Here is a 16,215-nt window from a genome sequence, read left to right as displayed (position 1 = left end):
GTTACACTGCGTATCATGGTACATTTCACAATATCACATGGAGTGGATGGTTTATGTTGCAATACACTCATAGTGATGTTTGATTGGAAGACTCCTTGACTGGCCAACTTGGTGTTAGAGCATAAGTCATAAAGATCACCTCATCAGGGCCAATGGACAAACTGGTGGTGAGGCCAGGGTACAGGGTTTATTCCTCAAGCTGTTCAATAAGCTTGTTTCTTGTGTCCTGACAAGATACTATTGATCACTTAGAGTGGCGGAAAAACACTTTCAGAATACACAAAGAAATTTGGCATCATTATCATCTTTGATGCAATATGAGGTTGACAACGTTTCATATTCCTGCTTTTAAAGAGGTGTTTTGTCATAAAACTGAGGACTGTAATTTGATTATTTTTTCGGATTCTGAATTCAATGAAATTTATCCATATTTGAAACCATCAGTCATTAGCATTAATGCCAAGTAAAGGGAATTGGAAGAAGCTCTTGTGCATTATGTCCTGCCCAAGATATTACTTGACAGATTAAGGTGGGTGAAGTTTGGATTGAGTTAAAAGACTCCAATCACAGAACTATCAGGTCAGTGTGCCCAAACGTGTGAGAAGAATATTCACTGATTTCAGATGTCGTCAAGCAATGAGACTTCCATGAAAACAAAGAATTGCACTGTGGTGAACCACTTGATCAATGATTGGGTTAGGGCCACTGAACGTGAGAGATTTTAATCGCTGCATATCACATGCCCTGAATGGATGTGCAAGCTGAGTGTAGGAATTTAATGATTTGTATTGATGTTTTAAACTCGGCAAATATGGCTTGAGTCTCGCTGTGTTAGTTACGTGAGCCGGTTGTGAGGGAAACATGATGTACGAGATGTGAGTGATGTTATGCTTCTCGTATCGCAGAGATTCTCGTTAGTAAACAAATTATCTTCATTGATCAGTGATTGATGGGTAAATAGGTGAAAAATCGTCTTATTGACCAGATTAGTGTTATAATGTCGTGTTATTTGATAGGATGTTTCATGTATGATAGCACCGGTGTGAACATTGTACTACTTTCTGTTAGCACAGAATCTCATCATTTCTTTTATGCCTCGACATTTATGTTATTTGAAATTATTAACAACAGATAATACACTTATAATTGAAGGAAAAAAGATTAATATTTGACATAAGCGATGACTTCTCTGCTTTTTAATATCATAAACTATATTCAGCAAAACATCTGCCTCTTAGTATGATAGTTTCCGTTGATCATTAATCTAACTGGTACTTGTTTCTTCTGAGAAATATATATCTTATTCAAAATAATAAGCTCTCCAGATTCTTTAAAGTATCAAAAGGCATCTTTTATAGGAATATGTTAGATGATGGATGGCGATATGTACTGCTCAACTTTTGATAGGGGTATTCTGAGTGTTTTGGTTGTCTGAATCTGACTGATTACTTTGTGTTGTCATATGAATAGTACCATGATGCTAAAGATTGTTCAGCCTAATTTAAACATCATTTAACATAAATACACAGTTCAATTAGCCCTACTTACATTACACCACAGTGCAAGAAACCTCAGCATTTGTACCAAATTTGGAGCTCAATGACTCAGTTGTGTCATCGTACCTTAAAGAAGTGGGGCATTGCTGATAATATCGGTCACTGGTTTTCTGGGTAGGAGTTGACAATTTACAAGCTGTGGTGACAAGACTGGCATCACATTGAGTGCAGAATAAAACTTGAACCAAATTTGCAAGTTTTTTGTAACAACATTTCTTTTACTAAGCAGATTTGAGTCAATTTGGAGTAATAGGTGCTTATACCATTGTTATGGTGTTTCAGTTAGATGCTTTTTCAGTGTTAGAATCTTGCATTCGTGGTTAAACCAAGTAACATAAAGTGTCTATTCTCATACACCAGCACTTCTTTTTCTGAAGAAGAGCTCAATTAAGTATACCAAAGTTATCACTTGGCATATTTATGTAGACAGTAAGCCTATACCATTGTTATGGTGTTTCAGTTGGATGCCTTTTCAGTGTTAGAATCTTGCATTCGTGGTTAAACCAAGTAACATAAGGTGTCTATTCTCATACACCAGCACTTCTTTTTCTGAAGAAGAGCTCAATGAAGTACACCAAAGTTATTACTTGGCATATTTATGTGGACAGTAAGCATCTTTAAGCCTGTTTTGACATGTCGTCACATGTAGGCTTACACACTACAAACATAAATCTTGATCAGCCTATTCCCCAAATGACTTGGAAATTGACAGGATCAGTAATAATACTTTTTATGCCCGGCGTTGGCTTTCTATGCAAAACCGAAATTAGGACGTGTGTTGGAAGCGCAATACAGCAGACAAGTCCTGCAGTCTCAAAGTGACGACATCAGTTGCCGTGGAAACAAGGGGATGCTGTTTGGGAGTTGAAGGACCAACCTCATAGAGTTAATGCAAATGTTGCTTGACATGAATGGCTGCAGGAGACACTTGGTCAGATGGTTTGAATAATCAAGTCTCTAGAGGATTGGTGTTGGGTGGTTGATTGTTGTTGTTTAACACTGCACTCAGCAATATTCCAGCTATATGACGGCAGTCTGTAAATAATCGAGTCAATCGACCAGACAATCCAGTGATTGACATCATGATTATCGATCCACGTGATTGGGATCAATGACATGCATCAACCAAGTCAACGAGCCTGACCACCCGATCCCGTTAATCACCTCTTACGACAAGCATTGTCATCTTTTCCGGCAAGCATGAGTTGCTGAAGACCTGTTCTATTGGTTATGTAGACTGTATTGACCAGTGTTCATATTGATGGAGATGTAAGAAGCATGTTCAGCTGTATGATATCCAGAGTTAGAAATTGGCACTAGTCCTGTACTCCTTGCCAAACTGCCCAATGGTTAAGGTATCATAAGGACTCGTAGAAATTTGCCCTTTTGAAAGGTTTTGCTATATGTTATTATGAGGATGGGTGGCCTACAGCTGTTAGTTTCTATCTGTGAAGAGTGATGTTTAAATTCATATTGCTGTTTGAGTCTCCAGTGGCAAAGGCGTCTGCCCAGAGACCAGAAGGTCATGGTTCAATACCTGGCCTCATACTTAAAGCAGAATGGTACTTGTTGGTACACTGCCTTGTGCTTGGCATTAAGGGGATAAAACAAGGACCGGTCAGCTCCAAGTCAGTATAATGTGTCTGAGAGGGCTGTCCATAGTATTGTATCTCAGGGGGTTGTCAGGACAAGCACACACGCATATCACTATACATATGCATTAATCTTGAATGCAGTCTTGCACCCCATTTCACCACCTCAAAGTGTTTGTACAAAGAATACCTAAGTTGAAATCCATTTAATATGTGTTTATATAAAACCAATATCAATAAGATATACCACTCATCATTTGATCCTTAGATATTGTTGAATACTGTAGTGGAGACTTATATTGTAAATGTAATCTGATACTGTAAAAATGTAAATATTAAATCTTCAGTACAGTACACTGACTTCAGGACCTCATATTTTCTATGACACCCATGAAGATACAGGTAAAATAGGTCTTCAGCAACCCATTCTTGTCGTAAGAGGCGACTAACGGGATTGGTGGTCAGACTTGCTGACTTGATAGATGCATGTCATCATATTCCAATTGCATGGATCAATGCTCATGATGTCAATCACTGGATTGTCTGGTCTAGGCTCGATTATTTACAGACTGCTGTCATATAGCTGGAATAATGCTGAATGAGCCGTTAAACAACAAACGAAAAATTCCTCTAAGGACCCATGAAATTAGTAATTACCCTAGTTTTGTTGGCACTATATTAAATATAGTTTCTAATCTTTGACATAGATTACTTAAACATATAGTCCTTAGGGGCCTTCTCCATTGATCATTATTCTAGGGCTTCTGCAGTGTGAGTCTATTTGTACGTGCTATAGGTGGATGGTGGCATTGTGTCCATTAGTTTTGGTCTGGTAGTGACAAGAGGGAATGGTCTGGCTAGTATAATGTTTGAAGGAAGTCAATTGAGTCGGAAGGGCATGTAGACTCACTGTAATAACAGTGTCATAAGGAGGGAAGGATGTTGAAAGGAAAAATATAAAATAGAAAACTTCAAACAGTCAGAACTTGGCTTTCATATTGACTGTTTATAGAACGAATGGTTATATGTGAAAGTATTTTTTAATAAAATTTGAAAACCGAACACATTTTTTGTTTGTTTTCATTTTGAGGTATATCTTTATTGGAAGCATTTGTGATAAGAAATGTATATTAAATAGCTAGTACAGATTGATAAGTGTCCCTGAACTTTTATGTGTGCCTTAAATGTTATGATTATTAAATTATCAAGAATTTATGCTCCCGTAGTTATCTAATGTGGATAAGAGGAAAATATGGATTACAGGGAAAACGACTTAATTTTCTTCACACTTATCATCCGATTAATGACAGAGATTAGTTTCAATGTACAGCATATTACTTGTAGCAATTATCCAATGCATTCCTTGGATACTGATGGATAAACATGGAGAAAGGTCAGTGTTAGAAATATTTTTTGGGTTGCATGTATCCCAACCTGTCTGAAACAATTTGACAACCTCTTAATAGTGAATGCCTTTACATTGCTGTGTCTGCATTGACAAGTTTGTTATCTTTGTTCCATTCCAATGTGGCATGGTAGAAGGGAGATAACTCTTGCTAATTCTTAAGATCTTTGGACCAAGAAAATCATTGATCATAGGGACTTGGGAGGGTTGATTGATAGTAAAAAGTAAATAACCTTGGTGCCAATTTTACCAGTGCGATTTTAAGTAATTTCTGTAACTGTGGCTAAAAATGTATATTTTTGATTGTATTTTTACTGAAACACTTTTGATTCCACTTGACACTATGGTATCTTTCATCTTTAGAAGATAGTTATTTAATCAAAAGAAATCATTTGTCATGAATATGGTTTCAATTTTGGAAGAAACACATTTTTAAGTTCTTTATTTTGTAGATAATTATATTCTTAAGAAATGTGTAGATGTCTTCAAGACAGAACTGGTTAAAAAATCTTCATTTGCACTTGGACAATCAGTCAAAGGGAGACAACTCTGTGATATGAGTTTTTGCACTTGTTTTTCATGTACTGAAAGATGAGAGAGAATACAGCAACATATTTTAGGCCAAGTGCTTGTTTGAATTATCCGCTTAAGCAATTTTGTTGCACGTTTTTTGTCAAACATCAAAGATTGTCACATTCTCTATATGCAAAGAAAAGGTCATTTTGAGCACAGCTTGATATTGTCTGGTGGCCAAGATTTCATGTGTTCGATAAAATGGATCCTGCACATTTTTCACCAGATTTACACATTCTCTGTAAACAAGGCAATGAAATATGAATGGCAGATCTCCATTAGTCTTGGTCGCCCTATGTTTGCTGAGTTTGCTTGTTATTCAAATTTTGAAAGGTTCAACAATTATTCCCTTTGTAAATATTTGAAACTTGTTGTGAAGACCGTAGGCATCAAATCTCTGTCCATTTCGGTTCAGATTGGGAGAAGTTATTTTATCAGAACCACATAAAAAAGGAAAGGTGCAAGGGGTTTACCATCAAAAACACAGGCTAAGTGAAGGCATCATTAACAAAATATTTTCTAAACAAGCAAGCAACACATTACCTGCTTTAGGCTCAGGTATTTTGGTTAAAGCTTGGTAGCATTAGAAACTGACATTAGTCCTTTGTTCAAACTTAAATTCTAAATAGTTAAAGAATTCAGTTCACTTTTAGTAAAGTTTCAGATTGATATTTATTACAACTACCGTATTCGACGTAATAAGCGCACCGCTCTTATAAGCGCCCACGTCGATATTTGCTAATACATTGGCTGGTGAACAATCACAATTAGCACCCCTTCCGATTGATCAATGTACAATAGACCTATATATTTGTGTATAATCCGCACTCGTGTGTAATATGCACCCGCAATATGGGCAATTAAATTCTGGAAAAATATATCTGCCGTATATAAACATTTCAGGCTGTCAGCATAAACCACAAAATGTATCTTTCAGCAGCATGGATTGTTGCTCATGATGTCAATCACTTGTTTGTCTAGACCTGGCTCAGTTATTTACAGGCAGTCGTCATAAAGCAGGATTTATGCTAAGTACTGCCAGTCATGTTACATGGTGAATCTGATGGCAGAATGCAATTAGAAATGACTTGCATTAACCCATTACTGCTATGTAAGCACAACTAATTGACACCAGCCTCTACTTGTTTGCTAGTCTATATGCAACGTGCATACAATTTGTACGAATGTATTGTATCGTGACTCGTGTATTGTGATACGCATCGATACATGAAACATGCACATCATGACATCTCTGTTTCCTGGGGTTATTTCACATTCTGCAAATTAAACCACTAGTCAGGAGCCTGGGTCTAGCAACATTTTGTTTGGTCAGAAAGCATAACTGCCATTTTTTCCACAGTAAAGTCGACTGGAAAGGATGTCAAGTGACAAGTTTGGCCATGTAGATTAGTAAAGGTTTGGGCACGTGTAGTCAATTTGGGAAAATTCAGCAGGACAGGAAGGGTAAAAGACTTGTCGTTGAATATGGCCACCCATAGAACTTTTAGCATTAGGGCTTTGACAAGGACCCCTGATTTTCGAGCCCTGTAGGAAGCACTGTAGATAATTGAGCTACCAAACTTCTTTTTTCAGTTTCTCAGAAACACTTAAAGGGACACAACTCCTCCAAGCTGGTTACACTGCAATTGATTGTGTCTTACAAGATGTTTGATTTTACTATAGTCACAGCAGCTAATTTGACTCTTTGACCAAAAAAAATTTATCCTGCCTGTTTGATTTTCCTGTAGTTATTAATGATTGATTTCTGCTGGTATTGTCTTGCATTGACTCTTGTCTTGTGAGCTGGAAGATTTCTCAAGGGACTGTCGTCCATGGTAATCTTGAAGCAGGGTTTGAATGAGATGGTGATACGGACAGAACATTATATGTCTTTTAGGCTCACAACTTCTCTGAGAACATTAATAAACAATATACAAGCTCAGAATAAGTTATCCTTTGTTGATTTTGACGAAATTGACACTTTGCTGTGTATTTTACACGAAATTTATCAAGTGCTGGTGGACACAAATGCTTACCACAAGGCAATAACTTTTGAATCTGATTTTAGATGAAATTTAAAATATGAAGTAGTTCAAATCTTATGCTGTTTTTGATCTTGTTAGTAATTGTGTGAGCAATGTTGACAAATACTACTCAAAAGAAGTTAAAGAAGACATGATTCTTTCATATTACTGTAGTCGATCATGACAGAATCTGGTGTTCTCTATCTTTGAGTAGTATATATGATCCTTTTCATTTCGTGATCCCAATTCCTTATTTCAAGGACCAACTCTTGTGGTCTAGAGGTGGAGCATCTACCCTGAGAGTGGGAGGTCGGGGTTTGATCCTCGGCCACGTTGTAGCAAAAGAAGGTACTTGTTGTTACCCTGCCTCAATCTTGGCATTTAGGGGCTAAAACAAGGACTGGTCATCTCGAAGTCAGTTTACTGTCTGAATGGGGTGTTCATGTTAAACTGTGGCAAAGGTATGTCAGAGGGCTAGCACTATACAATTGGCATTAGTACATGCACATGCACACATATACACTCAGTTTAAGTGCAATAGTCATGAACGTGACGTTAAACCCCATTTCACCTTACTGCCTTCTTTCAAGACCCACTCAGTTACAAATACTTAATCAGATCAAAGCATTTCTCCAAAAGTTGATGAAGGGATACCATTAGGGTCTGTAATGAGTCTTGATAATAACAGAAGCTGAATTAACAGTGCTGTGCATTGTGAATGTGTATTTACCAGTGTGTGGCTATCAGGTTTATTCCCGGCAGGACTGGAGTCCAGCTACTCTATCTATATGATAAACTTTGATATTGCATGTCCCTGGGGTTTTCACATTCTTGGTCGTTATGAACTTGTGTGTAGTAAAACCCAGGAAAAGGAAGTCTCTGGCACGCTATGTGTGGTGGAGAAGTAACAATTGTCTCGACCTCAGCGTATTGGAGAGACAGATATATCCTGGCTGACCGTCACCATTAGGCCTTATACTAAAATACACTTTAAATACCTTGGCATGATAGTTACTGATCTTATCCAACTCTTAAACAAGCTATTTGCATATAAAAAGAAGGGGGAAAACATGTTTTTGCACCCAGTATGTGTTTAAGCGCGACAAAAATAATGATTTCTTATTCTCTAAGCTAATTTTTTTTTAAACTGCAAAACCTCCAATTGTATTTCTTCAGGACCGGAATTGTATTTATCTGTTTTCCTGAAATGTTTGCCAAACTGCTCTTGTTTCATGATGGGGCTAGCATTTCGGTAGGGAAATATAACATCGGATTTCTTATGGTAATGGAAAAAGTAAATTATGAGTACTTGATTTATGACAGAGTTACTATACTAATATGAAAGATTGGGTGTTCTTTAACTTCTTTTGAGTAGTATATGATTTTTTTCATTAATGTGGTCCCAATTCCTCATTTAAAAACATGAACCAGTCAGTTACAAATACTTAATCAGTTCAAAGCATTTTTACCAAATGTTGATGAAAGGATACCATTAGGGTCTGTAATGAGTCTTGGTAATAACAGAAGCTGAATTAACAGTGCTGTGCATTGTGAATGTGTATTTACCAGTGTGTGGCTATCAGGTTTATTCCCGGCAGGACTGGAGTCCAGCTACTCTATCTATATGATAAACTTTGATATTGCATGTCCCTGGGGTTTTCACATTCTTGGTCGTTATGAACTTGTGTGTAGTAAAACCCAGGAAAAGGAAGTCTCTGGCACGCTATGTGTGGTGGAGAAGTAACAATTGTCTCGACCTCAGCGTATTGGAGAGACAGATATATCCTGACTGACCGTCACCATTAGGCTGTATCCTAAAATACACTTTAAATACCTTGGCATGATAGTTTCTGATCTCATCCAACTCTTAAACAAGCTATTTTGATATTAAAAGGGGGGAAAACATGTATTTGCACCAAATTTGTATTTAAGTGATAAAAAAATTAAAGGATTACTACACTTCAACCTAAATTATTCATGTAAAACCTATTTAAAATTTATCTGTTAGTAACTCGATCTATTTATCTGTTTTATTGAAGGGTTTGCCAAACCTTGTGCTCCTGCACTTAAGTTTGATCTCTGTACTTGGTACAATCTCTCAGTAGGAAATAGAATATGGAATTTCTTATGGTAATGGAAGGAGAATATTCTTTAACCACTCCTTGCTCCTCTCTCCCCCTTGTTCTCCACTCCCCTCTTTCCATCCCCACTCCTCTCCTCTTCTAAATCGTGTGAGGAAATATTTCAGTCAGTAGAACACTTTTATCAGTACTGTTTGTTTGATTTTGATTGTATTTGGACTTTAATTGATGTTAACATATTAAGACAGCTGCGTATAATTGATACACGATTGTTTTCTTTCTTATGGTTCTTTCACATGAAAAAATATATTTAGCATGTTACTAATTATCGGTGCTTAATTTGTGCATTCCTAAATTTTTTTAGAATTAATTCGAGCAATGACTAGGTTGAGCCATAGTTTAGGTTTCAAAACATGTTAGAGACCTGCATTGACATTCAGGAGATGACTGTCAAGGCCGCGGAAAGATATATATTGATCATTCATGCATTACCAAGATATGGGTGATATTTGGAAAGGACTTCTGTTGTATGAAGCATGTATTAATGTTGTTGACAACTACTCAGGTGCATTGTGAAAGTCATAAATATTTAGTTTCTGTGATGTATCTCATTACATCCCTGGTTTGATGTTATGGATGGTAGCTCATTACATCCCTGGTCTGATGTTATGGATGGTATCTCATTAAATCCCTGGTATGAAGTTATGGATGGTATCAAATTACATCCCTGGTATGACATTATGGATGGTATCACTTTACATCCCTGGTATGACATTATGGATGGTAGCTCATTACATCCCTGGTATGACATTATGGATGGTATCACATTACATCCCTGGTATGACATTATGGATGGTAGCTCATTACATCCCTGATATAACATTATGGATGGTATCTCAATACATCCATGGTATGACGTTATGGATGGTATCTCAATACATCCCTGGTATGACATTATTGATTGTAGCTCATTACATCCCTGGTATGACATTATGGATGGTAGCTCATTACATCCCTGGTATGACGTTATGGATTGTAGCTCATTACATCCCTGGTATGACATTATGGATGGTATCTCAATACATCCATGGTATGACGTTATGGATGGTATCTCAATACATCCCTGGTATGACATTATGGATGGTAGCTCATTACATCCCTGGTATGACGTTATGGATGGTATGGCATCATCAGGGGACCTTGGTGGTCCAATCATTTAAAGCGCAGCAAGAGTGGTCTGAACCACAGTTCACACTGATTGTTTCCAGGTTTATCAGCTCCAGCTCGAGCACCAGCACCATATTCATTTGTTTCAACAGCATCAAAATGTTCAAAGTCCTGCATCACTTTGGGCTTTCCTCTCACATCAAGCTGACACGCCTAGATATAACTGGAATACTGTTTTAAGTATTGTCCCAAACTCACTCACTTCCCAACCATATACACTGTGCATTAACATGAGTAACAGTGTTATATTTGCTGTTTCAGGGGACCCAGCCTCCACTGCACCCGGTGAAGCCTACAAGACTCTATTTATTGCAAGAATCGTAAGTGTTTCCTTCTTACCCCAACTCGTAAACAGCTCCTGAAAAAGCTCCTGGAACAGCTACACTATCCCCACACTCCCGGGGCACACACTCATCATGCTGTTAGTGCAACAGTAACAGTCGGGTCACACTTATGCAGATGTTTTTTCATTTCTTCAGGACCGCCTCCATGGTCTAGTGGTAGAGCGTCCGCCTGGAGAGCGGAAGGTCCGGGGTTCGATCCCCGGCCGCGTCATACCAAAAGACAATAAAAGATGGAACTTGTTGTTACCCTGTCTGGCGCTCGGCATTAAGGGGCCAAAACAAGGACTGGTCGGCTCGGAGTCAGTATACTGTGTCTGTGTGGGGTTTTCATGTTAAAGTTGCGGCATGGTATATCAGTGAGCTAGCACTATAAATCGCCATCAGTCCGGACGAGTACAAGCAGCCACACAAACACACACACACGTACATGCACGTCGCTCTATATAAGTGCAATAATCTTGGATGCAAAGTTAAACCCCATTCACCATCACCACTCATTTCTTCAAAGCGAAACATGTCTTATAAAATAGTCATTCTTTGAGTTCTGACATCAATATATTTGTGACGGTTGATGGACAGGAAATAGGATTCCCCGTTTGTCATTATTTTATGCAAAAACATGTATACTGTGTACAGCCCCAATATCAATATATTGATAAATTCCTAAGTTCCTAAATTCCTGAGTTTGATACTGTATCATGCAAATTAACAAATATCGATATTGAATTAATAATTCACGGGCACAGAAACGTTCCCATTTATCAAGATTCCCATGGTAAATAGAGACAATGATAATAAGGCAGAAATGAATTTTTATCAATAGGTAATTTTTATCTTTACACATACAGAATGATCTTTTTCATTATTAATCACTGCATCAGGATTCTATTGAGTTGATTTATAGCAATACCTAAATTTCCAGTCAGTGACAACTCTGATCTTAGGAGGCATAAGCACCAGTCAGGGTTCAACAAATTCGCTGAAACTCAAGGCAGTGCCAGTAACATCAGAACAATAATTTAGAATCATTGGGAATATTTAAGGATCAGTCTCATTTTGTATACCAGTGGCCCGTTGTACAGAACAACCTTAGCGCTACGACTGTCGTAAGTCTATGTTAAGGTATGAGAGTTACGATCACCTTAGCGCTAAGATCGCTTTGTACAACGTTCAGCTTCCTGGTAAGACATATTTGTTGAACTCTGATATTAATCAAGAAAATAGGTTTGTAAAAACCACTGCGAAGTTACATAATGTCGGAAAAGGAGCTGTTTTGTAATTTGGTATATGGCTGCTATTGCCTCAGATCAGGCTCTGTTCCACAAGGCGATTGAAGAACTGAGTTGGTCGTAACTCCCATATTTCAACATAGACTTGTGACTGAGGTAGTGATACGATTGCTTTGTGGAACGGGGCCCTGGTGAGGAAGCTTTTATTTGGTGTCCGTTAGAGGAAGGACTCGAGGCATATTAGACCCAAGTTACAAACCAATAGCTCAATCTGACCAAAATCCTGCAGAAAATGTTATGTTAATTTTTCTCTGCTGCATTCATTTATGGAACTCAAGGTCCTACAAAAGTAACTTTTGTTTCAATATTATTATCTAATATTTTCACTGCCTCTGTGCCTTCTTCTGAAGTGACCAGATGAAATCCTTTTGTTTTGGATGTGATACGCTGCAATAAGAGATGGCGTCATAAGGTAAGTTTAAACATGAACAAAGTCTATGCAGAAGAAAACAAAAGTGTATCAATGACACTTTCTGCATAACATGTGGTGGGTGCAGTTCTCGGGGAGCTAGCACCACTCCATTGAGGATCATATCAGATCAGATCTCACCATGTGGCAGACTGCCAATCAGCTGACTATCCCATGCTGCTTATGGGTCATTTGTGATAGGGCCATTATAATGGAGATTGTCCTTATTTAGATTTATGTGAAGTAAAGTAAGTTCCTCAGGGAAGGCAATGAATAACTTGGGTTGAAGATGAAGCTGTGAGTTTGGTTCTTCAGTGTATTCATGTACACAGTCATGGAGAAATGGTTCAGTATCAACAACAGATTATCAGCTTCATGAATATAATCTGTCACATCTATGTACAGTCATCTGGTAGAGTTCTTTAACCTACCCTTTTAACACCATGAGGAGTCCCAGGCAGAATAGGTCTGTTGCTGTATCTGCTGAGCAGTTTGGGAATCGATTGGACATTGTGGATGATGATGTCACAGTGGGAACACAATTCTACATTGTTTTATGATCCATATTTCATATGTCAACACCAGACCCTAGAGAATACATTAAAATATTAATCCAACTCAACCAGAATGATTTGGCAAGTCTAGATTGTCTCAGCTGAATTTAATCATTGTTCTGGGCTCATTTGTATTTTTTTCTTTATATATATTTTTTGATAAGATGACGATTTCTGGGTCTCAGCTGTTGAACGTCTGGTTTCACTTTGCTTAAGTTTATACAGGATATATACAGTATGCTCTTTGGTTTTACATTTATAACTCAAAAATATTGAAATCAATTCTTAAGTAACTGAATTACTGTTCACTTATATATTTCACAGTTATTGCATTGCAACAGTATTTTAGATTGTATATTCAAAGCAAACAGAGAAGCTGCATTCCTCCCCGGACACAGCCATTTGTCTGTTTGATCCAGGCAACACCAGTATGTGATCAAATGAGCACAGTACTTTATGGCGAAACCATACATCGATCTTGACCCACTTACACAAAGCTTAAGTCTTAGCTTTCCGATTACCTAACGTCTGTGTTAACATGTGCGAGTTATGATCGTCGTCGCTCTGAGATTGCGTTGTAAAAGTGCACAAAGACCTTGGTGAATGAGGAAAATATGAAAGATCATTTTAAGAAATTTTGAAAAGAAATATCTCTATATGTCAAGTTAGATTAAAAAGTGTTCCGATAAGTTAAATATCGTTGTTCATGGCAGCCTTGCATTCAGCCTTGATATACACCCTGACATGTTTTTGCTCCTATTCTTTAAAAGACTTGTTTAGGCTGGCTGTGTGATGAATACAACTTATGGTTTAATTCCTTAATTAATTTACCACACATTTGGCCTACACTCGAGTGAATCTATTTAGACCTCATTCGTATGACTATAAAAACATCACTGAAAACATCACTGAAAGTAACCAATTTCATCAAAATGACACATGGTCTGTTCATGAAAACACATCTTGTTATTTAGAGCAGGAATAATTTAGACTTAAGTGATGGATCTGAATGTGAGAGACAGGCAGGTGGGCGTTGCGTACCAATGTAATGTGGGTATCAATAGACTTTACAGAGTGCACTTAAATATTGATACTTGTCCTCAATGGGGCTTTTCAACTGAGATGTGCTGCCCTATCTTCCCTTGGGCTTCCTGCTGATGATGACGATGTTCGTTGGATCTTGTGTGTGCGTGTAATGAATGATAGATGAAGCTGCTGTTTGTGATGATAGTGTAATCATGTAATCATTGTTTCACACTCGGGTCTTTGTAACAATGTACCGAGTTTGTGTGTCTATTGGTATCGGACAGATGGATGTTGACTGCTCGAAGTTAAAGGCCAGCCAATTCTTTCATATTACTAAGGCTAATCTGACATGCATCAGGGGCAGTGGGGTAGCAGTAGACCTGGGTTCGATTCCCCTTGGTTCAATTCCCCACTTAACTACAATATGTGAAGCCCATTGCTGGTGTCCCCCACCGCGATACCGCTGGAATATTGCTAAAAGGAGAGTAAAACAAAACACACTCACTCGTTCACTGTCATGCATCAAAAATTGTTAAGGACTATCAATTCTTTCATTTTAGTGAGGTTAATCTGTCATGCCTGAATCAAAAGTTGAGGAACACCCATTTTTTTCATGTTACCATGGTTACTTATTCATGACTACAAAAAATGTTAAGAATCACATTATTCTTTCATAAAACTGTAGTTAATGCAATGCCGTTACAGATTAACAAGAGTAATATGAAAGAACCTGGGGTTCCTTAACGTTTTTTAATCTTTACATTTGTACAGCATACAAAATTCACGTGAAAGCTTTCACATTGCAGTTCATTCAAATGTTCGCTAACATTATATAATTTTGTTAAAAAAGAAACTTGTTCTTTTGTTAATCCTGCATGGCAGCAGTGTAGGTTTTCAATGAGTCTCTGAAATGATCCAACATGTAAGGTGGAAATTCCTTTTCAGCAAGATTGACTTTTGCGGGAGAATTCAGCCTTAACTATGTCTGGCCTAGTGTATTTTCAGGAGAGTTTTAGGGTGTACTAAGTCATCGGCCATGTTGCAGTAATTAAGTCTAACAGTTAATGATGAAGCTAATTGCACAAGAGACAATGTCTTGAATAACAAGTAACTACCCTGCTAAAACCGTGACAGGGCACCATGCCATGAAGCAAACTCAGATGTTGGGGCTGTTCAGGGGTCAATGGACTGGTGGAAATTCCTGGCAAGAATATAGGTCCCCAGCAACCTAGGCCTGTCATCACAGGCGACTAAAGGGATCGAATGGTCAGACTAGCTGACTTGGTTGATTACGTATCATCATATCCCAATTGAGTGGTTCGATGCTCAAGATGTCAATTACTGGATTGTCTGGCCCAGACTCAATTATTTACAGACCACAGTCATATAGCTGGAATATTGTTGAGTGCGGCGTAAACATGTGAAAATGTCTTCTGGTAATGAAAAGCGTTTTGACGTGTGATTTAACATCAGCCAGGAATAATCACACAGATGACCCAGATAATGAAAACACATCTATAAAGACCATGTATTATCACATAAGAAACTTCTATTACATCAAAAGAAGTTAAGAACCACATGATTCTCAGATCTTTGAGTGATTCTCACCCGATTCTTCCATATCACTCGAGTTAATCTATCATGGCATGTTAACTGAAGTAATATGCGAGAATATGGCAGCTCGTAACTTCTTTGCATGATGTATTTGAATTGTGATTAACCAATTTGGCACCCTTATAGTAATACGCCTTACACGGATGTTATTATGACAATACCGCCAGCAAAACGAATAACTGTTTGCAGTGAATTTTTTGTTTTCGAAGTGAATCATGTAAATCATGGGGTCGTTGTCATATCCCTTATAGCCCGTGTCATGAAGGACATGTGACCACATATATAGGTAAAGATTTAGGGTCCTTAGATTAGAATAACATAGGAGCACACCTCAAGGAGCAGACTCCGCTTAATTTGAACACTGTCAAAGATCATTCGTGACCAACTCGTGTAATTCCGGGACAAGCGGAATAGCGTCTCGTGCCTCTCTCGTGGCCATTTTTGTGACCGGGTTCCGTCTTAGCGCAAACGGGCATACCTAAAACAGTTGTCATTTCGTAGCGTAATGGTTCAAATATATT

At 37.9% G+C, this 16,215-nt stretch overlaps 2 protein-coding genes across 3 annotated transcripts in view; one reads left to right on the top strand and one right to left on the bottom strand.

Annotated features, from left to right (window-relative positions):
• The window catches only part of LOC139462364 (U1 small nuclear ribonucleoprotein 70 kDa-like), a 117,387-nt gene that overhangs the window by 14,586 nt on the left and 86,586 nt on the right, over window positions 1-16,215 (top strand). Inside the window, exon 4 of the mRNA XM_071244042.1 lies at window positions 10,720-10,778. Coding sequence (XP_071100143.1) covers window positions 10,720-10,778 — 59 coding nt within the window. The remainder of the gene's footprint in view (window positions 1-10,719; window positions 10,779-16,215) is intronic.
• The window catches only part of LOC139462363 (potassium voltage-gated channel subfamily A member 1-like), a 169,947-nt gene that overhangs the window by 97,261 nt on the left and 56,471 nt on the right, over window positions 1-16,215 (bottom strand). The window lies entirely within an intron of this gene.

Source organism: Haliotis cracherodii, unplaced genomic scaffold (genome assembly GCF_022045235.1).
Source record: "Haliotis cracherodii isolate W230 unplaced genomic scaffold, xgHalCrac1.p SCAF_15, whole genome shotgun sequence".
In the NCBI taxonomy this organism is placed as follows: domain Eukaryota; kingdom Metazoa; phylum Mollusca; class Gastropoda; order Lepetellida; family Haliotidae; genus Haliotis; species Haliotis cracherodii.
The sequence above is the reverse complement of the archived record's forward strand: the minus strand, read 5'-3'. Positions and strand labels throughout refer to the sequence as shown.